This window comes from Lynx canadensis, chromosome D1 (genome assembly GCF_007474595.2).
Source record: "Lynx canadensis isolate LIC74 chromosome D1, mLynCan4.pri.v2, whole genome shotgun sequence".
NCBI classification, from domain to species: Eukaryota; Metazoa; Chordata; class Mammalia; order Carnivora; family Felidae; genus Lynx; species Lynx canadensis.
The window spans coordinates 100,293,517-100,319,485 of NC_044312.2; the positions used below are offsets into that span (position 1 = coordinate 100,293,517).

At 45.5% G+C, this 25,969-nt stretch overlaps 1 protein-coding gene across 7 annotated transcripts in view; it reads left to right on the forward strand.

Moving 5' to 3' along the window:
* The window catches only part of PTPRJ (protein tyrosine phosphatase receptor type J), a 173,234-nt gene that overhangs the window by 109,622 nt on the left and 37,643 nt on the right, over positions 1 to 25,969 (forward strand). For 2 of the 7 annotated variants that reach the window (XM_030333584.1, XM_030333586.1), the window contains 6 exons: positions 9,681 to 9,699; positions 11,785 to 12,015; positions 13,760 to 14,011; positions 15,123 to 15,350; positions 18,632 to 18,898; positions 21,810 to 22,070. In XM_030333584.1, the coding sequence (XP_030189444.1) occupies positions 9,681 to 9,699; positions 11,785 to 12,015; positions 13,760 to 14,011; positions 15,123 to 15,350; positions 18,632 to 18,898; positions 21,810 to 22,070 (1,258 nt within the window). Of the gene's footprint in view, positions 1 to 2,635; positions 2,643 to 9,680; positions 9,700 to 11,784; positions 12,016 to 13,759; positions 14,012 to 15,122; positions 15,351 to 18,631; positions 18,899 to 21,809; positions 22,071 to 25,969 lie in introns of all 7 variants that reach the window. The other 5 variants (XM_030333585.1, XM_030333588.1, XM_030333589.1 and 2 more) reach the window with 4 other exon arrangements.

The window sequence follows — 25,969 nt, forward strand, 5'->3', positions numbered from 1 at the left end:
GGAAGAGTTCATCATGCCTCCAGCTGTCCCAGGAGGGAAGAGATGAGCCAGCTGGTCTATGCAAGCTGGTTGGTGCCCATCCCTTCCATCGGAACCACACCTGGCTTTTCTGGGACACAGGCTTCTGGATTTTGCTGACCCTTCTCTGCAATCCCTTTCAATGACAGCATCAAGTTCAGAGAGTCACCTATTTGCAAAGGAGGCAGAGTAAGCCAGCTCCTTCTCGCCTTTGCCATGCTGCCTGTCCCTTGCCTTTTGGACTCCAGGGTGGAAACGGATGCCCAGCATGCATGCCACCTCCCAACGCCACACTTGTCTTCTGGGGAGTTTCCCATAAAGATGTTTACTGCCTGGCTTCTGGGTTCAGAGGGAGAGCCCATCCCATCGACCATTTTCATGATCAATGATGTACCTTTCAGGGACCAGTTTTATAGTGCGCTGTTGGGGGTGATTTTCACCAGGGAGATAAATGAGAGTTAGCAAGAATGATGGCCTTTCAGAATTGAGATCCCTGCATGCACCAAATCCCATAAAATGCTGTTTGATTTAAAAAATTGCTTGAAGCAGTTCACATTTTAGTTAATTACGTCAGTGGGTAAAAATAACTATTGTCATATGGTGCGTGGGCTTGGTTTTAGAAGGATAAAGAGTCTATTGTTACCCATTGTGTTATTCAGCCACTTATTATCCATCCCTAAAAACTAAACGTGTATAATGGAAAACCTGAAGATTTGTCACTTGCTAAAATCCAGGCTGCTCTGTGAATTTACCCTCAGACTCTGCTCTTTTCGAGAGCAGTGCAGAAGCCTTCTTAATGGAGTCCGTTTAAATGCGTTGCTAGAACCTGTCCCCAACACCCTTGGCAGGCAGGGGTTCGTGGCCGGCGGCCCTGGAGTCACTTGGGTTCCATAGTCTCAGTGGAGACTTGCTCAGGGACAAGCCAACTGAGTGCTCCTGGGAGGGGTTAAGGTACAGAACTTCCAAGTCAGGTAGACCCGGGCTAGAATCTTAGGCTTACTAGCTGTTAAGATGTTGGATCAGGACCTTCAGTTTTCCAGGGCTTAGTTTCTCCATCTGGAAAATGGGGATGAACACCGTTAGTGCCTCCTGGGATTGCTGTAAGGCTAGTTGAGAGCTCAATCAGTATCCTAACAAGTAGAGTCAACCAGCATTAAGTACCTGCAGGGAGTCCCTCTTTAGGTGGTGTTTCTACCACTCTTCCCTGACACATCGCCCTCAAGCCCCTTCAGACCCAAGTTCACAGTGTCCTTGGGCACCCCCTGCCTGGTTAGTGGGGTGGCTCCACATTGCACTGTCACGTGCTTTCCTGCCTCTTTTGTTTGGAGAGTCGGAACCGCCTTAAGTGCCCTCGGTATCTTGTTGCGGTGCAGGGTCTGGGGCAGGGTGGGTTAGGGGTGGGGGGAAGGCCTGGGCAGCAAGGACTGAAAGGGGCTCAGAATCTGGAGGCAGCTGGGGGCTGGAGCTTTCCTGAAGGTCATCAAGGGAGAAGGTCATCAAGGGAGCTGACAGGTGGCAGCTTCAGGGGTTAGGTGAGGTATAAGACAGCTCTTAGGCTGGGAATCCAGAATCCTTGTTTTGTTTGAGCCTCAGGGAGATCTCAGATGTGGGATCTGTGTTGTGTATATCCTTCCACTATTTAAAAGTGATGAACTGGATGGTTTGGTGAGACCGTTAGACCTCCCCCCCCCACTCCCCATTCATGACTGTTGGGGGCAGTTGCACCTAAACCTCTTGGTCACCATGCTGGGCTGTGCTCACCATAGTCACAGGCTCTCAGAGGTGAGGGGACATGAGCCCTGTGGTGTGGATCGTTTGTGCACCCCTGCAGACCCTTGCCTGCTCATCTCCACCTTCCCTGCCACTGGGAGGAGGCTGACCTCCATGGGCTACCGTCAGTGGATGCCCTTGACTTCTCCCAGATAGAGATGGGGGAGGGGCAGTCCCTCAACCCTTTTCCTTTCTTTCCCCATTGCTGCTGCCTTAGGATTCTTGCCCATCCCTTATTGGCTCCACTTACCCCCACCCCCACTCTTGTAAAGAGACTCTTAAACTGTGTTCAGTCCCCCCCACCCCCACCCCGGTTGAGTGTGCCCATTTGTCCCTTTCAGGATCCTGGTGAATATTAGCATGTTTTAGAAAGAATAATGTAGTGGTTCTATTTATTTTTCACCGTGCGTGCGTTGTAGGGAGAGGCTAGAGGAGGGGCAGCCAGGGGTGTGGATGAAGAAATAGGGCCTGGCTGTCACCTCTGGTGTTCATCACAAAGGGCCTTGATTTAGGTGTTGGCCTTTTATCCTCCAAATGAGGGATTATGGGTAGAGTCACAGTGACGCTCTGACAGGATTGAAGGGAAAATATACTGCAACAGATATTACCCTCTTCTGGCACTTTTAAAATTTTTGAAAGTGTATACCGAGCACTTCAAAAAATGAATATGGCCTGAGTTTTTCTGAGCCCTAGGAGGAGGCTGCTTCTGTTATTTAGGGCTTGGGGTTAAGAGGATTTGGTTTATGGTGGCCACAGTATGGAAGGGGGGAAGTCAAGATGCTTTGGGCGAGGAAGCATCTTTAGGACCTGGCTACTGAGTGTACCGGTGGAGGGCGAAGGGAGGGAGGGGTCAGGTTATTCTGGTTATAGCCTGGGAGACAGGTTTAGTGGGGCATTTACAGGGAGACTTGGAGAGAAGAGAAACCATATGTGTGTGCTTTGCTGTGAATGTAGGAGTAAAATTTATATGTAGAGGAGCTGGGGAGAATTTCAAAGTTTTAGGTAAATGCAGCTAATGACATCCTGTGATTTAGGTGTTGAGTAGAAAGAATCCACTGTTCAGAGTGGACCACTGATGTAATGGCTGCAGCTTTGGCTGCGTTGTGTTGGCATTGAGGGCAATGTTAATAGTTTAGTCTTCCGGGGGTCCTGGAAGAGGATCCTTATGCCTGGAACTATAGTTTCAGGACCGGTGGTAGTTTCCAGAGAGAACGAGAACTTTGTTTGGCTCATCACATCGGCATAACCAAAGTGAAACAGGAACACATTCGGGGAGGGGAGTGATGAATAAGGCTGGAAGGCTCAACAGCCGGTCTGCTTCTCGGAAAAGAGTCTGGAGGTGACTCTGCTATTCAGTGTAGGATGGTCAGTTAATACCAGCCATCTGGTTGACCAGTAGGTTTCTACTGAGCCTGGGGAGTCGAGGTCAGCAGACTTTGAAGTCTGTGGCAGAATTGAAGATAGTATCATACTCTTTTTTTTTTTTTTTTTTGTATGTCCATATGTCTTCCTCTTAAATCAGTGAGCCTAATCTCTCATCTCAGTGATTGCTTCATTTGCCCAGCCATGGGGGCCTGCAGAAGTCTTGGGTCATCTGTATGGGGGATTTTGCAGAGGAGTAGTGAGAGAGGAGGGTGAGCTATGAGTACTCCATCTGTGTCTACATCCCAGGAGAGAAGGGGTTGGGGAAGCTTAGTGAAAGTGGTTGAGGTTGAGGTAGAAATCAAGACCTGCGTTCGGGTTTTGGTGCTTCCTCACTGGCTATGTGTCCTTGAGTAAGCCGCTCTCTACCTCTGGGCCTCAGTGCCTACCTCTGTAACTGAGCTGTTGCTCATTCATTTAAATGCTTTGCAGATATGAGTTTCAGATTGCCCGTTGGTTTTGTCAGTAGGATCTGAGCCTTGGTGTTGTCATCTGTAAAATGGGGATGAAAGTACCTTGCAGAGTTGCTCTGAAGATTTAAAGATGATGGTGATAGCAATAGCTGTTGAAGACATCACTTACTTTCATCCTTACTACAAGGCAGGCATGATTATCATCCCTGTTTACAGATGTAGCCCCGGAGGGACAGAGAGGTTAAGGTCCCTGCCCAAAGTCACAGAACCAGTAAATGGTGAAACTGAATGATTTCCCCCCGGGCAATCTGATTCCAGATCCTAAGCTTTTAACTGTGATTCCATGACTCTGCTCAGACAAGGGATGTAGAAAGCACACCTCAGTGCCTGGCACACAGTAGGTGTCCAGGAAACTCGAGTTCCTTCCTTTTTATCCTCAGAATGCGAAAGTGGAGGTTGCCCAGAGCGCCTTCGGTCAGGCAGTTTTGCCCAGCTCAGCTTTCTAATTTCCAGTTCATGGTGCTTTCTCCCTTTTCTTCTTTTCTTTTTTCTTTTCCTTTTCTTTTCTTTTCTTTTCTTTTCTTTTCTTTTCTTTTCTTTCTTTTTCCTTTTTCTTCTCATTTTTCATTTCATTTCATTTCATTTCATTTCATTTCATTTCATTTCATTTCATTTCTTTTTTTTGAGAGAGAGAGGGAAAGAGAAAGAATCTTAAGCAGGCTCCACACTTAGCGGGAACCCCAACTCGGGGCTTAGTCCTACAACCCTGAGATCATGACCTGAGCAGAAATCAAGAATCAGATGCTCAACTGACTGAGCCACCCAGGTGCCCCCTTTTCTCCCTTTTCTAATTTCCCAAATCTTCTTTCCAAAACCTCCCTATTTATTACCGTCCTCTTCTCTCCCACCTCCCGCCTCTTCCTTCAGGAAGCTTTCTTTCCCTTCTTCCTTCTAGTGGCTGAACTTGATCATACAAAGTTACCTTCCTACTATCTTAAAAAAAAATTGAGATGAAATTCACGTAACATAAAATGAACCATTTAGAAGAGTATAGTTCAGGGGCACTTAGTACATTCAGCGTGTTGTGCAACCACCACCTTTATGTAGTTCCAAACATTTTTATTACCCGAAAGGTGACCCTGTACCCGTTAGCAGTCATGCTTCCTTTTCCCTCTTGCTAGCCCCTGGCGACTACTGGTCTTCTCACAGCCTGTTTCTATGGATTTCCCTTTTCTGGACATTTCCTGTAAGTGAAATCAACATATGGGCCTCTATGTCTGGCTTCAATTTCATGTAGCATAATGTTTCTGAGGTTTATCCACGTTGTAGCATGTACCAGAATTTCACTCCTTTTTATGGCTGAATGGTATTCCCTTGTATGGCTGTACAGCATGTGGCTTATCCATTCATCTGTCAATGGACATTAGGTTGTCCTCCACCTTGGCTATTGTGAATAGTGCTGCTGTGACACCCACTCCTTTTGATGGAAGCTCTACTCCCTCATTCAGCTTGGGTTCAGGGGCTGTGACTTCTGGCATCCCCTGAGTCCTAGCCACAGGGCAGGCTCACTCATAACCCTTTCATGGATGGGTCTGCTGAAGCTAGGAGGGAGACGCCTGGGAGCCTCGGATGAGAAGGGGACAAACATTGGAGTCTGATGTGCCGCTGGCACCAGGCTTGGCCATGCACGCTAAATCTAGCTCAGTTTCTGCCCCTGGGGGAGGTAGGGAGGAGAAGAGAGTTTTATCTCCAGCCTCAAGCACCTGTTTTCATCTCTCCTTCCTGTGCCTGGGGCAAGTGACACCAGCCGGGAAACTCAGTTGTGTGACCTCGGGTTGTGTACTCTGAGCCCTTGTGTCCCCATCTGTAAAGTGGGGAGTATAATTTCTATTTTATAGGGTTGTTTTGGGGATTCAGTAAAATGGAAAGCTTCCTTCTTTTTCTATCAGGATTTAGGGTCGCTGGGTTAGGGAGCAGTTGTGGAAGGGCATTTGAATACAGGATGATTTCTGTGGATGCCTTCTTGATTAGTAATCACTAGAGTTCTTCTGGATCCTCTTAGAAAGGGAAGGAGCAGAGGTTACTCTCATTGTGTTTAGCTGGTACTTCTGGGAAGTTGTCCCCAGCTTCCTCTTTTCTGCAGTTAACTTTCATGGTTGGTGTGTGAACCTGTTTCACCTCCTGGTACAAGTAGGCTTGGAGCTAATTTTAGAAGGATGAGTTTTCTGTTGATTGTATTGTTTTATTTTATTTTATTTTATTTTATTTTATTTTATTTTATTTTATTTGAGAGAGAGTGAGCGAACATATGAGCAGGGGAGAGGGGTAGAGGGAGAGAGAGAATCTTAAGCAGCCTCCATGTTCAGTGTGGAGCCCAATCTCACAATGGTGAGATCACGACCTGAGCCAAGGTCAAGAGTCAGACGCTTAACTGACTGAGCCACCCAGGCGCCTGGATTGTATTCTTTTAAAAACTAATCACAAAGTTTCTCCCATGCCAGGTGTCTTGTGGGGGTGTTGTTTGTAAGGGTCTTTCTCTCCTGTGATCAGTGCAAAAGTTTAGGGGTCCAGCAGACCGGGGCTTACATCCTGGTTTTACTTCTCCCTGACCAGCTCTGTGACGCTGGACGACAGATCATTGGCCTTTCAATTTCTTCATCTGTAAAAATGAGGGTTCACGCGAAAACTAGCTACCTTTGTTGTTATTGTGCCAACCAGTGTTCTTTTGGTTTTAAATATTAGACAACCCCAAATGAAAGGGGGGTTGCATCTCCCTAGGCAAGAAGGCTCGCGGTAGGACAAGTGTACGATGGGTTGATTTAGTAGCACGAGGATCCCGGTGTTTGCCCCTTTCTCCTCATCAGCCATCCTCAGCAGGTAGGCGATTTCTCCCCTCCTTGTCACACCGAGGCTGTAGCAGCTCCAGGCATCACGGGCAGATCCGATGAAGTGCGGCAAACTAGGATGGCGTTTTCTTCCATGTAATTCCTTCTTCTTAGTGAGCAAGCTTTTCCCTCGGAAGCCCCCTAATGACTTCTCTTGTGTCCCTTTGTCTCATGTTTTAGTCTGGGCTTTTTAGGACCCCTGGGTCCTGAGGAAAGGATTGAAGTGTTGACGCTTTATTTAGGAAGTCAGGCCCAGTGAGGTCAAGATGAAGGAAAAGAAGGGGGAGTGAGGCCAGGGAAGATGGAAGCCGTGTGATCGTGTCACGCTGAGCCGTGAAGAGACACGGCTGGTGTGTTTGTGCGGCACATTGAGGGGGGCTGCCGGGAGAAACTGTACCCCGATTTGTCAGGAACACTCTTCACTTCGCTTGCTGGAGTTTTTGGAGGGTAGAAGGAAGAAAGGTTTTGACGTTGATAGCTTTTGAAATTGATATTTAAACCTTCCCTAAGTCCTGGTATATTTCTCACCAGTTGCTTTACATCGGGAGGCAGGGTGGCCGGTGGTTAAGGACATGGCCCGTGAGTCAGACTGCCTGGGTTCAAATCCAGACGCTGCAGCTCACTGGCCCACGAGGGACCTGCTCCTACATTTAGGGTTATTGGGAGGATTGAGTGAGTTAATGTCTGAAAGCACTTGAACAGTGCCTGACAAGTCAGGCTCTGTGCATATTGATGGTGACCCTTGCCCTTTCACCTCTAGAACTCAGAGCTGTTTGTCCCATGTAATGATCATCAGCCAGTCAACGTTTACTGAGTCTAGGGCTGTATAGGACACAGATCGAAAGGCACAGACACTCTTTGCCTTCTGTGTACGCCCTCCTCTGACTTTGGCCTTCCGTGTACGCCCTCCTCTGACTTCCTTCTGCGAATGGTACCTACCTTAGGGGCACCTTCCGTCTGTCCTGTCATTTGATTCAACGGTCTCTCTCAGCCGTGAGCCCCGCAGGGCACAGAGGCTGTCTGTCTGTCTGTCTGTCTGTCTGTCTTAGCTCTGGGGCTTTACACTGCACTTGGCACCTGCAGGCGCTTGAGAATTACTTAGTCAATGACCTGTCAGTACTTTCTACTCTACCTTGAAGGACTTATTTACAGACATGTCTTATTCCCCTTGCTTTCCTAAAAGCAGTTAGAGACCAGGCCCCGATCGTCAATGTTTGTAGGCGCTGTTTGGGTGGATGGTTGACTGCATGAATCCCAGTTCAGGATACAACATGTAGAGGCATATATGAAGATATGAAGAGATAATAACACTGCAGAGGGCCGGGACAGGCCATTTTAGGGTCTTGAGGTCAGGTAGTTTATGTTTTCCAACTGCTGGGTGGAAAAAAAGAAAAGAAAAAGCTTGCTGCCTGTGCTGACTTGCTTAGCAAACTGCTCCTCATCTTTCTCTCTCCTGTGGTCCATCCAGGGACTAGTGGATTGATGCCTGGCATGGATGGTCGGCAGGGGCTGGAGGCAGGAAGATGAGCTGAAAGAGTGTAGGCCTGAGACGAAGAGGGGCTTGAGGGGGTAGGGTGGGGGTGGAAATGGAAAGCATGGGGGGGCGGTGTGTGGGTGGGTAGGAAAGGAGAAGCAACAGGGTGTGGGCCCTGAATTTCGTGGGGTGTGAGGAATGAGGAGGAAGACTCCGCTGCCTTTGGGGATTGGTGCCTGGGCCCCTGGAAGATAGGGTGGCGAGCAGATCTTTTTTTGCATCTGCCTAACCCGTGAGATGAAAGTGAATGTTGTCTTTGCCTTCCCCATTTGGTAAGCCCGAAGGATATTTCCTTTGGGTTGGGTTGAGTGCTTAGGCTCCTGGCCGTGTCCCGCCTTGGCCTTGCTGTAGGACCTTGGGCAAGTGTTTTTCTACCTGTAGGCCTTAGGGGATTACTTCCTTTCCAAAACAAGAGGCTCATTCTTTCCTTTAGTGTCATTTACTGAGTGCCTACTGTATGCACCATTCTAGGCATGGGCACAGACGAGGTTTCTGTTCTCATGGAGCATACATTTTCGTTGGAGGAGGCTGAAGATAATTGAGGTAAATTGCCAAGGAGGAAACATACTAGTGATGTGATGGAGAGTGAGAGGTGCTAATTTCCGCTGGTTGGTTGGAGAAGGACTGCCTGATGAGGTGGCATTTTAGGCCATGACACAGGAAGGTCTGGGGCAGAGTATTTTTGGAGAAAGGAATCAATGTGTAAAGGCTGTAAGAGAGAACCAGCCTCAGGAACAATGAGAAGGATGTGAGGAGATCATGGGGGATATGTAGACTGTGGTTAAGACTTGGGGTTTTATTTAAGGGTGATGGGAAATTGGAGGACATTTTTTCCACTAGAATCCCTTTTGATTATTTTCCTCTTTACGAGGGCCATACTTTTAAAAATCCTGTTAACCAAAAAAGTGTGCTTACTAAACAATAGATGTACAACTTCAAATTATTTTAGGTTTTTAAAGTATGGGGAAATAATTTATGGATCATGATGCGTATCTTTGAGGATCCTCTGGGGATCTAAAGGTGGCAGATTGAGACACTCAACTGAATAATCTTGAAGGTTCCTCTGTTTCAAGCATTCATGCTTCCCAAAGCTGCATGCCATGTAATTAAAAAAAAAAAAAAATTACGCCACCTACCGACAGAAGGAAGAAGGTGAATTTTTGCACAAGGAAAATCCCAAACCCAGTAGATTTCTTCGGTTGTGCACCTGGCTTTACATTCTGTACGTGCGACCTGAAAATGGCTGTGGGGAAGGGGTGTTATGGTCCTGCTTTCCTTTTTGCTTCCCTAGAGAATCTTGATTGTGCGTCTATGTCCCTGTGCATCAATTCATGATGCAGTGGCAGGGGAGAGGGCTGACCTGGGAGCTGCCCCAGTATTGGATGTATGTGTGGGGAAGAGCACTGGATGGCTCGGCCTCCATATAACTGAGTTAATCCATTGTTTGTAACTGACCTCTGGTTTCACTGAGTTCCCTTATTCAGTGTCCCCACACCCTAGTCCCTGCCAGTAGGCCTTTTTTAATGTAGTCGTTAACACCCCATCCCTATCATTAAATTCTCAACTGCTTTATTCCTGATTTGCATTTTCCGTGGTGAATGAATGCACTGACTTCCGTTTTTTTTTTTTCTGTTACAGATGGTGTGCGCAGGTGACGGTAAGTAGCACTTCCCTGTCTTCTCTTGTGTTGTTCGTTATCGCCCCCTGCTGGACACAGCATCATTAACAGCAATGTGAAAATCACAGAAAATGCAAATTTGTTCAAACTCTTAGTTTCCAGTTTTATTTTAGAAGTGGGGTGAGTGTGGAAACAGCACGGGAAAGAAAGAATTCAATCATTTGCGCAACTTTGACAAAAATTTTCTATTTTCTGTGATTTTTACTTTCCCCAGCCTACATCTGTGGGTGATTTTTTAAAGACTTTGTTGTCACAATGCAGTATGATTTATATTTATTTTATGTGCTGTTTTCCTATACATATTTTTTGGGGCTGATACATTGCTCCATGATTTTTAAAAGTGATATACAGGGTGTATGTAACCTTTGGAAAACCAGACGTAGCCTCCTATATATTTTGCTTCCGTGTGGAGGGCTGAGTTCCAGTTGCTAACTAGTGTTGGCCCATTGAAGTTCTCCCTAGTCTAGAGTAGAATGAGAAAACTAAGACTATGATAGTAAGATTTAAGTGATGCTAAACATATTTAGTTGAAAGCACCATATATTCTGGGATTATGTCCTTACTATTTTTTTGGTCATTATTTGTTTCTATAAGAAATAAATATAACCGTATTTGGTAGTTAAAAAAATGTACCTTTTAGCATAAATAAAAATTGGTAGCTCTTGTCTGTCCTCAAAATTTGGGGACTTTTTTTTTTACCTGATTGGTAAGATCCCAAAGTTTGTGAACCACAGAGATAAAATAATTAGAATGTTCTTCCAGTGCCACGCCAAGGGGGCAGATCTTGCTGAAACCTTGTAATAAAGGCAATCTCAGTTAATAACAGTGATTCTGCAAGGTCTGTACAAACAATGAGAAGAGCTCTGCAGTTGCTTTTTCTTGCTTGTTAATCGGTTTGGTAAATAAACTGGTAGGTACCTTGTGTAGCCTTGAATCATCGGTGCCAAAGAAGAAAACTTACGTGCATGGAGAAAAGGGGGCAAAGGGGAGATGAGAGAACTGTGATTCGTTTTAAAAATCATAATGAAAACCTGTTGTACAGCAAGTATATAGTGGGAGGTGCCATTTTATTAGTTTGGGTGACCACTGTATCTGACTGCTCAAATCAGTCACAGTTTATCACTGAAAAGTTTCCTGGTGTCTTACTGAGATAGATTTCAGTGGCTGTAGATGTGACCGATACCAGATCACAGCTGAAGCCTAGAACATGGGAAAGAAAAATGAAATGCAAACTAAAAAGTCTGTGAACCATTGCTCTAAAATGATTAGAATGTTCTCCCAGGGCTTTGAGTAAAATCACATGCTAATGACCAACAGGATGGGATTCTGAACTCAGATGTTTTGCAATGTCCAAATCCAGTGACTTTGGTTACCATATTATAAAAATAATCCTTTATGTTAAAAATAGTTTATTAGAGCTGCCAATAGAGGAGCTCCAGAATGGAAGGCTTTAAGGGACTGATTCTAGGTCACAGAGGTAAGGGACAGAGTGGGCCCGTATGTCTAGTTCTGAATTCGAAGACCAGCTCTTTTCTCCTTATGTTATTCTGTCTCATGCCATCTTTGTGCCCCAAAATGGCGGAGCTTCCTCCTAGTATCAGGGTTTGGCAAGAAAGTTATCTTCTGCACCATGTAAAACCTCTCCACACACAGTGTTTTCTAAGAATGGCGAGAGACTCATTTAGCATCTTAATGTCTTTTTTTGTATCAGCTCCTGTATAGATTTAATCTGTATTCAAGTGACAGCCAACATTGCCAATCTCTGTCATTTTGGTCTCTGTTTTGCAGCCTTCTGTTTCACTAACACACACGCATGCATGTGTATATATATATATACACACACACACACATATATATATATATATATATACATACATATATACATAAATGTATCTACAGTTAGTTTGTGGGAAGAAAGTCCAGGAGGAGAAATAGAGGGAAATGAAATTCTGTGATTGCACAATTCACTTCTGAAAAGTAGAGATGCAGAGCAGTCCTGACTGTTATATTTCTTTTTTAAATATAATTTTTTCTTTCCTCTTTTGGGAAACCATATTAAAATAGAATCCTTGTTTGTGTCTGACGTTGAAGCTGTGTCCATCAGTCCAACCAGTGTGGCCCCAGCATGGACAAACACGGACTCAGCTGCTTCTACGTACACGCACACAGAAGGTGAAGGTCAAGCTGGGGATAACACCACAGGCTTTAGCCCAACAGCTTCATACACATCCTTCACCACTTCAGAAACAGTCAATAAGACTTGGGCAGATTCCATGGTCGCAAATGATGTGACAGGTAAGATGAGCTCCCAGGAATGATCGTGAGACGTTCCTTTTCACCCTGTATCCTAGAGCCTTGTCCATTCACCTTGCCTGTGGGGGAGAGATTGGTTTTCGTTAATGGTGGAAGGGGAGGAGAAAAGATGCCATATTGGTTCAAGCCCAGGAGTTCAGGTGATACCTGAATCATTACCTGATCAATGCGGATCATTTGGTATTCAGGTCTTGGGTGCTTTGGGAGGTTTTAAGTAGGTCCACTTTTAAAAATCTTTTGCTATTATTGGCTAGTATTTGCTTTTCTGCTAAGACTTGGGAGCAGTGACCCCATTAGACATGTGTCTTGATGGTGTCTGTAATTAGTAGGCTTTTCTTAAGCCTGGCAGGGAAGTTAATGCTGTTTATATTCTCAGGAGTATTTGCCGGGCCTGGAAGTTTGGTGTGCTTTATAGAAGAGCGTGTGTTTCAAATGAAATGATAGCCCAGTGACACTCACTTAGGTTTAGATTTTTATTTAGCTTAGATGTCAGTACCCTGAGGCACGTGTTATAGCTGCAGATTTAGCTCTCTCCCTTTTTTTTTTTAAGCAGAAAAGAATCAAAAGTACAAAAAAGAGACAAGAAGCTCTTTTAAGCTGGGAAGAACCAAACATTTAAAAATGAGCTCTTCTTTTGGTTTTCTGATCTGGGGATGTGATCTCTTTGGCTGGTGAGGCCCTGGAAGCCTGATGTCTTGGAGCCCATGGCACCTTCTGTACATGGAACAGGCAAATGAAACCGTCGGTTTTCAGCAGGCTTTTTTTTTTTTTTTTCAAGCCAGGAAACTATTTCTTTAAATAAAATCTTGCCTGGAAGCCCCATAAGGAAAAAGAACTGGAGAGAGAGGAGAGAGGACCCATAGGAGTGGGGTGTCATCAGTACCCTCAAAAAACTCTTGTCGCTCCGTAGAGCACAACTTCAGAGGCAAAAAAAAACCCCTACGATAGAGGTTTGCTCTATCGTGAAAGAGAGGGGGACAGGTGGAGAGGGCAGGGAGAAGATGGAAGAGAATGAAGGAGGAAAAAGAAGATAGAATTTGGCAATGGTGATGGGGATGAGATGACACAGGCCAGAGGAGGTGGGAAGGTGGCGGGAAATACCCAGCCTGGTTGCTGAGCCCCTCACTCCACCTGAAAGCCCCCCGGGACAAGGCCTTCCTCATCAGCTACTATTTATTGGTCGTGGACTAAGTGCTTAGTTGTTTTTTTAAAATAAAAAAAACAAACCCATTTTTAAAAATGTTTTTATTCAATTTTGAGAGAGAGACACGGACAGAGTGTGAGCAGGGGAGGGGCAGAAAGAGAGAGAGGGAGATAACCCTAAAGCAGGCTCCAGGCTCTGAGCTGTCAGCACAGAGCCAGACCTGGGGCTTGAACCCGTGAACTGTGAGATCATGACTTGAGCCAAAGTGAGACACTGAACCGACTCAGCCATCTAGGCACCCCTGCAGTTTGACAATTTTGAAGACAGTTTCAAAGACTCTCCAATCACTGTTGCAGTTAACTGTTGTGGAGCAGAGCAGAGATCCTAAAAATCTTTGGTTACAGGTTTATTCTTTTCTGTATCATTTCCTGCTGTGAAATGATGGGCTTGCACAGGACCCTGATATAAAAAAAGTATTTTTAGTGAGTCACATTGGAACATCAGTGACCCCAGTCATTCCCAATGAAAGGTGACTGCAAATACCTTGTTCCATCAATGCCCATTGTGTGTTTTTTAAAGTAGAGCCGAGTCAAGTTTCTGATCTTCGTGTTTCCTTCGTGGGTGTGACGCAAGTTGCTATTACCTGGAAGAATGGCAATGACACTGCCACCTGCTGGATGCTCCTCGAAGGCGTCGAAAGTTGTAAGGAGTTGCCTCAAGTCTTGGTGGTCAACGTATCACACCTGACACCAGGGGTTCGACACAAGGTCACCCAGTGTCTTTCAGAATCAAATGAGGAAGGGAGAGAGTCCTCGGTTACAGATAGTGGCTTAGGTGAGTTACAAAAGTGCCATACTGGTTTTGACTTTCAGTAACTTAATAGTTTTAAGAAATATTGTTCTTGTACTTGTATAGAGTTTTAGAATTTCTAGAGGGCTTTGCTCCAGACTGTTAGTTTTACCCCACATCTGTATGAGGAAGGAGGGAAATGTTCTTATTTTACAGGTCAGATCATTGGGGTTCAGAATGGTAACAGGGGCTGAAGCTTTCTGAGTCTGGCATCCCGGAAAGGAGCTGGCCCCTTTAGCTCTTTAAACTTTCGGTTCAACAAATACTAGATGCATTAACCCAAGTAGGGCCATCGGATGAACTTGTCACATCTGTTGCGAAAAGCGAAACTTAGCAAGCGAGGCTAGCAGATGTCTTCTGCATTGGCAGTGGAGTAGCCATTTACAGATTTGAAGCATTTTCAGAGGCAGCCCTGTGAATTGAGAAGAACAAGTGCTTAATTCCCATTTTGCACTTCAGGAAATAGTACTACGACGGGGGTGTTAGGATTGTTGACCACAACTGACAGAAACCAGACTTTAAATAGCCTGGGCTAGAAAAGCAGCTTGTTGGCTCATGTCTGCTTTCCTGCTGTGGGCAGTAAGGCCCTGGAGCAAGAGATGAGGGGACTCCCGTCTCCTCCGCCTGCCTCCTTCCATATCGGCCTTGACTTCAGAGTGGCTCCTGCCCCAAAGCTCAGGGAGAAATGGCCACCAGCAGGTCCCGCAGTTCACCTCCTATCGGAAGGGGTCTGGCCCAGGGGAGAAATTCCTGGAGTGAGATCAGATTAGCCAGGTTTGAGTCCAATGGCCGTCCCTAGATGACCACCTTTGGAGCTGGGTGGGAGACGATTTTCTTGAAAGAAGGGGAAGAGCTGAAAACAGCCGAGTTGGAAAGAGAAGGGGGGTGGTACGTGGGATACAAGTAGAGAGCGAAAGGGCTGCTGAAAATCAGGGTCCTTCTAGGAGGATGTGTCTCTCTGTGGGGGAGGAAGGGAAGAATTTGTGGTGTAGTAACTGCAGGTGCTGCCTGACGTGTCCTCTTATGGGGAAGGTGCTGTGGGCGGACAGGCATGTGCTTCCGTTGCAGTTAATGTATTTGACTTTTGTGATGGAAGTAGATGCCAACGCCACGGAGAGCTTCTCCCAGCAACCCCGGAACCACACGGCCCCCGTGTCTGGATACCAGCTCAAACGTGTGGACCTGTCTTCGGACCATCTTCTGACCGGAGACACGGAAGTCCTGATTACGGGGTTGGTGCCCAACACGCAGTACTGTGCCGCTGTCTATTCTCAAGCAGCAGATGGCACAGAAGGAGGGCCCCAGTGCATAACGTTCAGGACGGGTATGTTGAATTTTGTAGAATGTCTTCAGCCCTCGTTTTCCAGCACACACTTTGGTCTTCTGTGATTCTCGTCTCTCCGGTATCTCTTGCTTCACAAGTACTTGTGTTGTCAGAGGGAGTTTTCTGGAAGAGATTTCGGACAGAGCAAATCCAGTGAGTTTCTTCTTAACTCCATGGCCAAGACGCTTCTTTCTTTCAAAAGCTCACTAACGCGTATCGGGCAGCTGCTATGTGCAGATGCGAGGTGCTACCTCGTGTCTTCCTTTCGTGTCTCTGCACCCAGGCCAGTGGGACAAGCTGGTGTAATATTTTTCTCTTATAATTAGCTATTCTTCTTGTCATTTGTTGGTTAAGTATTTTCCCCTTCAGGTAAGAAAATGAGGTGTTTTTTTTTGTTGTTGTTGCTTGTTTTGGGGTTTTGTTTTGTTTTGTTTTTTGACCTCCCCTCCAATGCATGCTGATCTTTCTGTGGAAGCTTGTTGATGTGTGCATTGCTCTTCCTACCTATAATTTAATGGTATTTCCGCTCTGTAAACTGACCAATATTTGGAGGTGTGTCGGATTGGTGCTGACGAGGGGGCAGAGAAATGCATGGTTCCTTCCTAAGGGGAGTTCAGGATAGATGGGGAATCGAGAGAGACATCCACGCATTGACAAGTCCATGGTCAGGCCCCATGGGCTCAGGAATAAATGCTGCACCAGTGTCACCCTCAGGGACTTGGTTGAGGCAACACGAACTCCCACTCTGGTTACCTGACCCAAAAATATATCTGTTCTCAAAGGCTGTCGGAGACCCATAGAATGGAGGGAGAAGGGGTGCGGGCTGGGGGGATACAGGGCAGAAAATAAGACTAGGATCCAGGAATCTCTGGGAGGCTAGTAACACCTGGTTACTAGCTGGGACCTGGTAACACCCTCAGGAGTCCGAGTCCCAAGATGGAGACGCTGTCACGTTCGTGATTTCTGGATGGCTGCGTTGGGGAAGGGAGTGTGGTCCTCCGGCTTCTATGTGGATGACGAGCACTTCCTCCCCCCAGGGGGGATTTGGTGCTGTTGGGTGCCGCACAGGTGACACGTGGCCACCGTCCACTGCAGCTGCCCCCTGAGTGCTCTAGACAGTGGAAGGCTGGAGCACGATCTTAGCATCAAATCCCAAGGGAAGGCCTCTTCTATAGGCAGGATTTGAACTTGCTTTGAAGAGAGACTAGGATTTGGATAAAGGGAGAGAGGGAGGAAGACATGTCCACTGAGGAAACATTATGAATGAAAGTGCAGGTGGTGGACCCCGAGGTACGAAGGTAGAGAGGTGCGAGGAGCGGGTGACAGCTCGAGGACCCTGGTAATTCTGGAGGGGTCGGCTTCGTTCCTAGAGAGTTGTGATCGTATGCTCGTGAGTCGGGTGTCTCTGTCAGAGGCAGTTACTAGCCTGGCCATGTCACTTGCAGGGGCTGGACAGTCTGGGCAGGATGCCTATGACAGGTTGTGTCTGTAAAGAATTACTGCTTTTCCCTGTGTCCACCTTGAAGGAGGGTCCACTTGTGCCCTCCTTTCTTCTTTCCCATTCTACCGGTGATGCCAGTGTGTGGGTGAGGAGGGGAGGATGTAGCTATAGGAAGGGCCGCTTGGCTTCTGGGGACCCTCAGTGACCCAGCAGGTTGGCAGGTGGGAGGGCTCGGTGTCTAGAGGGTGGGGCAGGAGGAGGAGGAAGAAGGGGCCCTTCAGGGGTGCCTTTGACAGCGGTGGGGCCGTCCTACACACAAGATGCTTGTGCAAGAGGGTGAATGGGCCCCTCGCTGAGCAATGTACCCCAGGGCTGGCTCCATCCAGAGGATGAGCCCTTTGCCTGACTTGCTAAAAGGGGTCTTGTGGGTTAGCGTGGGCCTCTGGTTCCCTGCTTTTAAAGCTGTCTGAACAGAATTAAATAGTGATTGCAGGGGCACCTGGGTGGCTCAGTCGGTTAAGCATCTGACTTTGGCTCAGGTCATGATCTTGTGGTTCCTGAGTTCGAGTCCTGCATCGGGTTCTGTGCTGACAGGTTGGAGCCTGGAGCTTGCTTCAGTTTCTGTGTCTCCCTCTCTCTCTACCCCTCCCCTGCTCACGCTGTCTCTCTCTCCCTCTCTCTCAAAAATAAATAAACATTAAAAAAAATAGCGATTGCATCTTAGGCTCTCAGATATATGGATACACATGGCCTGGTTTGTGTGAACTGTCCTAGCACTTGATAAGTAATAATCATAGTAACTTTAACCCTCTCTGTGTGGCATGTGTGTGTGTATATGTGCATATCTAGATGTATATACATGCACACAATACATGTCTCGCACCAAGCATTTTTCAAGCATCTCGTTAGGTGGGATGGGGTTAAGGAAATCATCAGAGCACGTTGAGACACCTGAGATTAGTCGTGGTAGGAAGTCACCTCTAAGGCTGATGAGCAAGAGGAAGAAGGGGTGCTTCTGGAACCTGGTGGGGGCTAGGACAGTGGAAGAGGCAGCCTTGTCAGAACAGGCAGCCCGAGCAGAGGCCTGTGGGAGAAACACTTCACTGCTTACTCCTCTGCTTCCAGGTCGCCTGCTCACATTGCTTGCAGGTGGAACCCAGTCCCACGGCCTCTGGCAGGGCCCCTCCTTCCTGCCCGCCGCAGTGATGCAGCATGTAGGGGTCAGCCTTCCAGGGCACAGAGCAGGCAGGGGATGGACAGCATGGATTGGGAGGGTAGGATGGGCCAGTGGCAGATTATTAGAGCTCTGTGTTATCTTTTCTCAAGGTTAGGAATGTTACCCCCATTTTGCAGATGAGGAGACTGAGCTCACATGATTTTCCTCAGAACTACCTGGCCATTAATGCAGAACTAACCTTGGAACCCGGACCTGCCTTGCGCTCAAGTGTGTGATCTTTAATGGGTCCTGTATGGTTCATTCTGGAAGCATATATGCTTGAGAGTGTTTCTGGGTCACCCCAGGACCCGGGCAGGGCATGAGTAGAGTCCATGTTGTTGTTTGAAGAGCCTGTCGTATCTCTAAGAGTACTCACAAGAAGAACAAAGCGGTAACTGTGCAGTTGCAATTGGCCAGGTTGTCTCTTCACTGAAGATGATGTCTGACACTTGCTGGGACCCCCATACATTGATGTATGTTGTGGTGAAAATGTGTAGGAGAGGAAGGCATGATTGCTGAGAATCTTTCTTATAATGGATGACAGGCCCTGATGATGGTTTGTCTCTGTCTGTCTCTCTGGCTTGGCCATTCTGGTTACTGTTAACACCTCTTCTGTCTTCACAGTCGCCAGTCAAGTGTTTGACGTTGAAGTTGTGGACATCAACGCAACAAACATGACCCTGACCTGGAAAATCAATGATAACGAGTCGTCCTCTGTCTATACCTACAAGATACAAGTCACTGGGGAGACGGATTCCTTCACGCTCCATGTCAATGAGACTCAGGTCGTCATTACTTCGCTCAACTCGAGTACCTTGTACAACATCACGGTGCATCCTTTCCTTGGCAACAGTTCCAAGGGCGTGCCGGGTTTTCTCCAAGTGTACACCCGTGAGTTCACTCATTGTTTTGCTGACCTCTCTCACCTGCCTGCTCTGTGCCAGGCCCAGGTACGAGACAAAGCTTTGTCCCTACCCTCGAGGAAAAACAGGGACTCTAACCTCCTTCCGGATGTGTGCCGTCGTAACGATGATTGTTGACTGACCCACCCCACGTGCTGAACATGGTGTACATGCTTTCCTGGCACTGTCTTCTTTTTATTTTACTTTTTTACACTTTTAAATTTTATTTTGTGTGTGTGTGTGTGTGTGTGTGTGTGTGAGAGAGAGAGAGAGAGAGAGAGAAAGCGAGCATGTGAGCGCGGGAAGAACAGAAAGAGGGGGGAGAAAGAATCCCAAACAGGCTCCACGCTGTCAGCGCAGAGCCCAATGTAGGGCTTGATCCCATGAACCATGAGATCATGACCTGAGCCTAAATCAAGAGTTGGTCGCTGAACCGACTGAGCCGCCCAGGCACCCCTCCTTGCACTCTCTTATGTGGTGTTCACAGACCTGTGACATGGTTGGAATTAGCCTTATTTTATGAATTAGGGAGCCGTGGCTGAGAGAGGTGCTGTAGGGAGGTGTTACACACGTAGCAGAGGTAGGATTCAACAGCTGGGCTGACTCCAGCCTGTGCTTGTAATGACCATTCATTCTAGCATGGTAGAGGCAAAATGATGCACGGAGACAAAAAGAACCTGGTTATTCACGTCTCTCTGTCCTTTGGATACTGACATTATAATGAAGCAGGGCACAGATGTATCTCACCCTTTCTTTGCTTACCTGTGCTTTAAAGAGAAGATGACAGGCAGCAAATAAAAAGCTTCCTGTTCCAGGGCACCTGGGTGGCTCGGTCAGTTAAGTATCTGACTTCGGCTCAGGTCATGATCTCACAGTTCGTGGGTTCGAGCCCTGCACTGGGGTTTGTGCCGAGCCTGGAGCCTGCTTTGGATTCTCTGCCTTCCTCTCTCTCTGCCCCTCCCCCACTTGCTCTCTCTCTCTCTCTCTCTCTCTCTGTCTCTCAAAAATAAACATTAAAAAAAGATGCTTTCTGTTCCAAAGAAGGTCCGAGAATTAAAGTAAAGCAATAATGGTATACCAGTAGTACATAGTATAACAGTATCAGTATCATACCTTACCAGGCGCTTTATGGGTATTGTGATGGCCTCCATGGTAGGTATTAGGATCCCTGTTTGACAAATAAGGAGGCTGCAGCCCCACCCAGCCGAATGATTTGCCCAAGGGTGCAAAGTGGCAGAGCAGAGACGTGGGTCCCAGGGATGCCTGGCTCTGGACCCAGGGCTCGTTTCACAGAATGCTTCACTTGGGTGTCTGTTGCTTGCTAGGAAGCGCACCTTAGGCACCTTTAAAACGTCTTCTGGACTGGCTCTTTGGGGTAAGTGGAATCTGGTTTCCCTTCCTCACCTTCTACACTTTTACTCTTCAGTCCCTTTATTAGTTCAGATTAGGTTTGGCTGTGAGTAACCAAAAAACTTCCCGAGCATGCACGGCGTAAACAAAACAGGAGTTTGTTTCTTTGTCCTTGTAGAAGCAGCACCAGTGCTAGGCAGGATGGGATGGAGGAGTGTTAGCCAGGGCTCCGTGGCAGGAAACAGAAGCTTTTTACGAGCTTTTTTCAGCCCAAAGGAACTCGATCCTGGGAGCCGAGGGTTTGCAGAGTTATTGGGAGGGCTGGTGTGTTATTTTGCCAGGGTGGCTGTTACAAGTACCACAGACTGCAGAGCTTAAACAACAGAAATTTATTTTCTCACAGTTCTGGAGGCAAGAAGTTTGAGATCAAGGTGATGAACGGTTGGGTTCCTCTGAGGCCTCTCTCCTTGGCTGGAAGGTGGCTGTCTTCTCCCCGTGTCTTCACGTGGTTGTCCTTTGGTCTGTGCTTGACTGTGTCCTAATCTCCTCTTCTTACCAGGACACCAGTCATATACTGGATTAGGACCTACTCTAATGACCTTGTTTTACCGTAATCACCTCTTTAAAGGCCCTGTCTCCAAATATACCACCTTCTGAGGTACTGGGTGTTAGGGCTCCAACATATGAATTTTGAGGGGACACGATTCAACTCTTAACAGCTGGGGGAGCAGGCTTTAGGCTGGGACCCAGGAATGGCTCCCACACTAAGGGGTGCAGTTTTGTCACAGTCTGCAACCCCCACTGTAGGTGTTGGCTCCAGAAATATATGTTCTGAGCTGTAATCCGGGGATCAGGAAGCCATAGGTGCCACCACAGCCACCGTACTCGTTCTGGAGCTAGGCGGCCTGAGCTCTGGGTATTGCATCTACATTCCAGCTACAAGGAGGAGGAAGGGCAGAAGGTAGTGCTCCATGCGTTCATGATACTTCCTAAGAGTCATACGGTACTTCTGCTCACATCCTATTGACCAGAACTCAGCCACATGGCTAATCTAGCAGCAAAGGAGGCTGGGAAATATAGTCTTTACTTCCGACAGCCAGGTACACAGCTAAAAATCTGGGGTTGTATGACTAAGGGAAAAGCCAGGTAAGGAATGGGTTTTAGGGGTCAACAGCAGCCTCTGCTGCATGTTTCTAAACAGAGGTTCTGGGAGGCCTAATAATGTATTTGAGATAAAGCAGCCAGCAACAGCCAAGGTCCTACCCCAGAGTGTTAGCCCGTGCCCACGTGGGTTTACCCCTCCTCTCATTTCCGGTGAATGACTTTGTACAACCTAAGCATGCAGTTTCTATGCTCTTATAGCCAACTGTTTCCTCAGTAGCCAAAAATACCAGTTGCTAAGGGCATTGTAGGTGATAATACAAAGAAGAGAGAAAGGTCGGATGTCCCAAGTGTGCATATAATCTCAGTGTAAATATTTTGTGAGGTTCAGTCACCCTGTCTTCTGTAGAACCAGGCTCTAAATCTGGTTGTTTACTCTCTTCCCACAGCCCCCCGTCCAGTTTCCGACTTTCGAGTGACGAGTGTCAGCACAAGGGAAATTGGCTTAGCTTGGAGCAGCAATGACGCAGATTTCTTCAAGATACTTACCACAGAGGAAGGAGCTGGAAAATCTCCGCTGGAAACAGCCACCCAAAACCAAAGTATTGTCATTGGTGGCTTATACCCTGGAACCAAGTATCGTTTTGAAATATTTCCACAAGGACCAAATGGGACTGAAGGGGAGTCCCAGACGGTTTACAATAGAACTGGTAAGCAAATAGGCTGTGTTTTCTGTAAAACAGTGGTGTTTCTTAAAGGAAATCAGTATAATTTATAATGCCAGGTTTTCCAAATACTGCTTTTAATTATCTAATGAAAATCTTAAAAACATTTATAATGACAGTAATGCATATTCATTATGTAAAATACATAGACAAGCAAAAGAAAATCACATAGTAAACTATCAACCAGAAATAATCACTGGTAACTTTTGGTGTATTTTTGATGTATGAGATAATCAATGATAACTTTTCTAATTTTAAATATGTGCCTATATTTTATTTATTTATTTATTTATTTATTTATTTATTTATTATTAATTAATTAATTTATTTAGAGTGGGGAAGGGGCAGAGGGAGAGAGAAGTTGTGGGGTTCCATCACATGAATCATGAGATAATGACCTGAGCCGAAATCAAGAGTCAGATGCTCAACTGACTGAGCCACTCAGGCACCCCTATATATTTTTTCTTTTACAAACATTGAAGTCATCTTATTCATGTGGTTTTATAATCTGCTTCTTACCACATAGCAGCTTATTATGAGTGTTCTTCCCTGTCAGTATAAATATTTCTACAGGATAATTTTAATATCTTCCTGGCATCCCATTGTCTAAATCAGGTCAACAGATAATAATGGCCTATGGGCCACATCTAGCCATTGCCTGTTTTTATAAATAAAGTTTTATTAGAACACAACCATGCTTATGTGTTTATATACTATCTATAACTGCTTTTGTGCTAGAAATGAGCAGTTGCAATAGAAAATATATGGCCCACAATACGTAAAATATCTATTCTGTGTCCCTTAAAGGAAAACTTAGTTGACTTGTGGGCTAGATCATTGTTACCCAAAGTGTGATCCAGGGATCTCTGAGAGTCCCCTAGATTCTTTCAAGGAGTTGATGAGTTGTTATTATTATTATCATACTGCTTCTAAAGTGTTATTTGGCTTTTTTAATCTTATTCTCTCATGATGAGTCTATAATGGAGCTTTCCAGATGCTATATGACAAGGGATGACATCGTCACTCTGATGGCTAATGGAATGTATGCTTGTGTATTCTTATGTTTTAAAAATTCTTCATTTTTTTATTTCTTTAAAAAAATTTTTTGGTGTTTATTTACTTTTGAGAGAGAGACAGAGAGAGCGAGTGAGCGAGCAAGCGTGAGCAGGGGAGGGGCAGAGAGGGATGGAGACACAGAATCCGAAATAGGCTCTAGGCTCTGAGCTAGATGTGGGACTCCAACTCATGAACCGTGAGATCATGACCTGAGCCCAAGTCGGAAGCTTAACCAACTGAGCCACCCAGACGCCCCTTCATTTTTTATTTCTAATACAGTAAATATAAATATAGCCTACATAAATAAAAATTCTCTCTTAAGGAGGTAAAGGGGTCCTGAGATTCAAAAGTTTAAGAACCAATGATATGGATGTATTGTAAATTATTCAAGTACTCCCCTATTGTTGGAAAAGTAGATTGTAGATTATATACAGTCTTTCATAAACAGCATTATTCTTTGAGGCTAAGTGATCTTGATAAAATTATTTCATCAAAACAATTTAATGTTCATTACTGTTGTTTTTAAAATTTGAAACATGTTTTTTTGGGAAAGCTTGGAAAACATACACTATTCCTTGAGCTTTGATTGCAAGAGAATTAATCTTTTATATAGAAGGGAAGAATGAAAAAATGAGGCCTAATTCCTTTAGGCACACTTGAAATCATTTGGGCTTTTGAGATTCTCCTTGTGTAGGTTTCTTCAACTCTGTTGGTTGGGTGAAGGCATTGATAGTTCCTTGAAAGGTTTGTTTCCAAAATAACGGACTGCTAAAGTACATTCCTTAGATGAAATGCAGTAATTCCATTTCAAGTCTGAATTTTATTTTTTTATTAAAAAAATGTTTTTAATGTTTATTTATCTTTGAGAGAGACAGAGCATGAGTGGTGGAAGGGCAGAGAGAGAGGGAGACACAGAATCTGAAGCAGGCTCCAGGCTCTGAGCTGTCAGCACAGAGCTTGACACGGGGCTTGAACCCGTGAACTCTGAGGTCATGACTTGAGCCGAAGTCAGATGCTTCGCTGACTGAGCCACCCAGGCGCCCCTCAAGTCTGAATTTTAGATTAGACTGTTGCGATGGCGTCTTAACGTCAACGTATATTTCTGTTTTTCTTTTGAGAATGTTGCTACCATGAGGATTACCGTGGTGGGGGACACTTGATATTGTGTGACTTGCCAATGCCCAGAACTTAATGTGATAATAGCTTAATATATTGGGGGTCTACAAAGTGCTGGGCTCTCATCTTTTATTTAAAAATTTTTGTCGTAACTTCACGAGGTAGGCACTGTTAGCATCTCTGTTTTCCAGAGCAGGAAATGGGAGTTCTGTGAGCTTTATAACTGGGCCCAGAGTGACAAAGGAGTGAACTGACCTCTGGCTTTGAAGAATGAGGTCTCAAGCAGAGTGTGGACTGATGGTCAGCTGCAAAGCAATTTAGGCCTATTCGTTGAGGAGAAGTTACATCTCTTGTACTGTAACCTCTAATTGAGTCCCATTGAATAGGAATCATGAAGAGTTGTGATAAGGCACTAATCTCTTCGGGGATTATCATTCTATGGTTGAACAACTTCCATTATTATTAAAGTCAGTATAACAGCATTAAAGGCAATTTTGAGGAAGGGAAACAAATGCTATATGATTCAGCAGTTCCAATTCTACGTGTGTGTGTGTATGTTTGTATACATATGTTTATATGTGTATATGTATGTATATGTATTTATATGATATTTATATTTCCCAAGGATTGAAAGCAGAGACTCGAACAGTTATCTGTATACCAGTGTTCATGGTAGCACGATTTACATCAGCCAAGAGTAGAAGCAGTCAAGTGTCCAGAGAGTAGTGGATAGACAAAACGTGGTATATCCACACAATAGAATATTATTCAGCCATAAAAATGAATGAAATTCTGATACCCACTGCATGGATGAACCTCAAAACATTATGCTACGTGAAAGAAGCTAGACACAGAAGGACAAATATTGTATGATTCTACTTACCTGAGGTTCTTGGAATAGGCAAGTTCATAGCGACCAAAGGAGAACAGAGGCTACCAGGGAGGGAAGTGTGGGGAGTTGCTGCTTAAGTGGAACAGAATCTGTGTTGGGGGTGATGAAATATTTTGGGTATAGATAGTGATGATAGTGTCACAAAATTGTGAATGTATTTAATGCCTCTGAGTTGTACATTTACAAATGGTTAAAATTATAGATATGGATATTTTACCACCATAGAAAGGAAGGGAAACAAGAAGAACTCTGCCTTCTAACCCCGCTGAATTCCTTTCACATCTGTGTCCACAGTCATAGGTTTTGTTTACATCGTTGTAATTATTATACAAATAATTGTATTTTGTATTTCAACTATTTTTTTTAACTCAGTGTATATTGTAGCCTCCCTCCCATAGTATGTATGGTCTTTATGTTTTTAGTGGCTGTAGGATGTTTCATTATATAGCCAGATCACAGTTTATAGAGCCCTTCTCTTTTTATGGAATATTTAGGTTATTTCTATTTTTTTTTACGTTTATAGATAATGATGTACTTTTTTCTTTTTTTGAAGTTTATTTTGAGAGAGAGAGAGAGAAAGAGAGAGAGAGAGAATGCATGTGGGAGGGGTAGAGAATCTCAAGCAGGCTCCATGTGGTGAGCATGGAGCCTGACGCGGGGCTTGAACCCTTGAACCCTGAGATCACGACCTGAACTAAAATCAAGATTTGGATGCTCAGCTGACTGAGCCACCCAGATAATGGCGTCCTTTTATGGTCTTTTGTCTGTGGAATCCCTGTGACATCAGGAATCTGGTGGTAGGGAAGGAAGACTCTCAAAG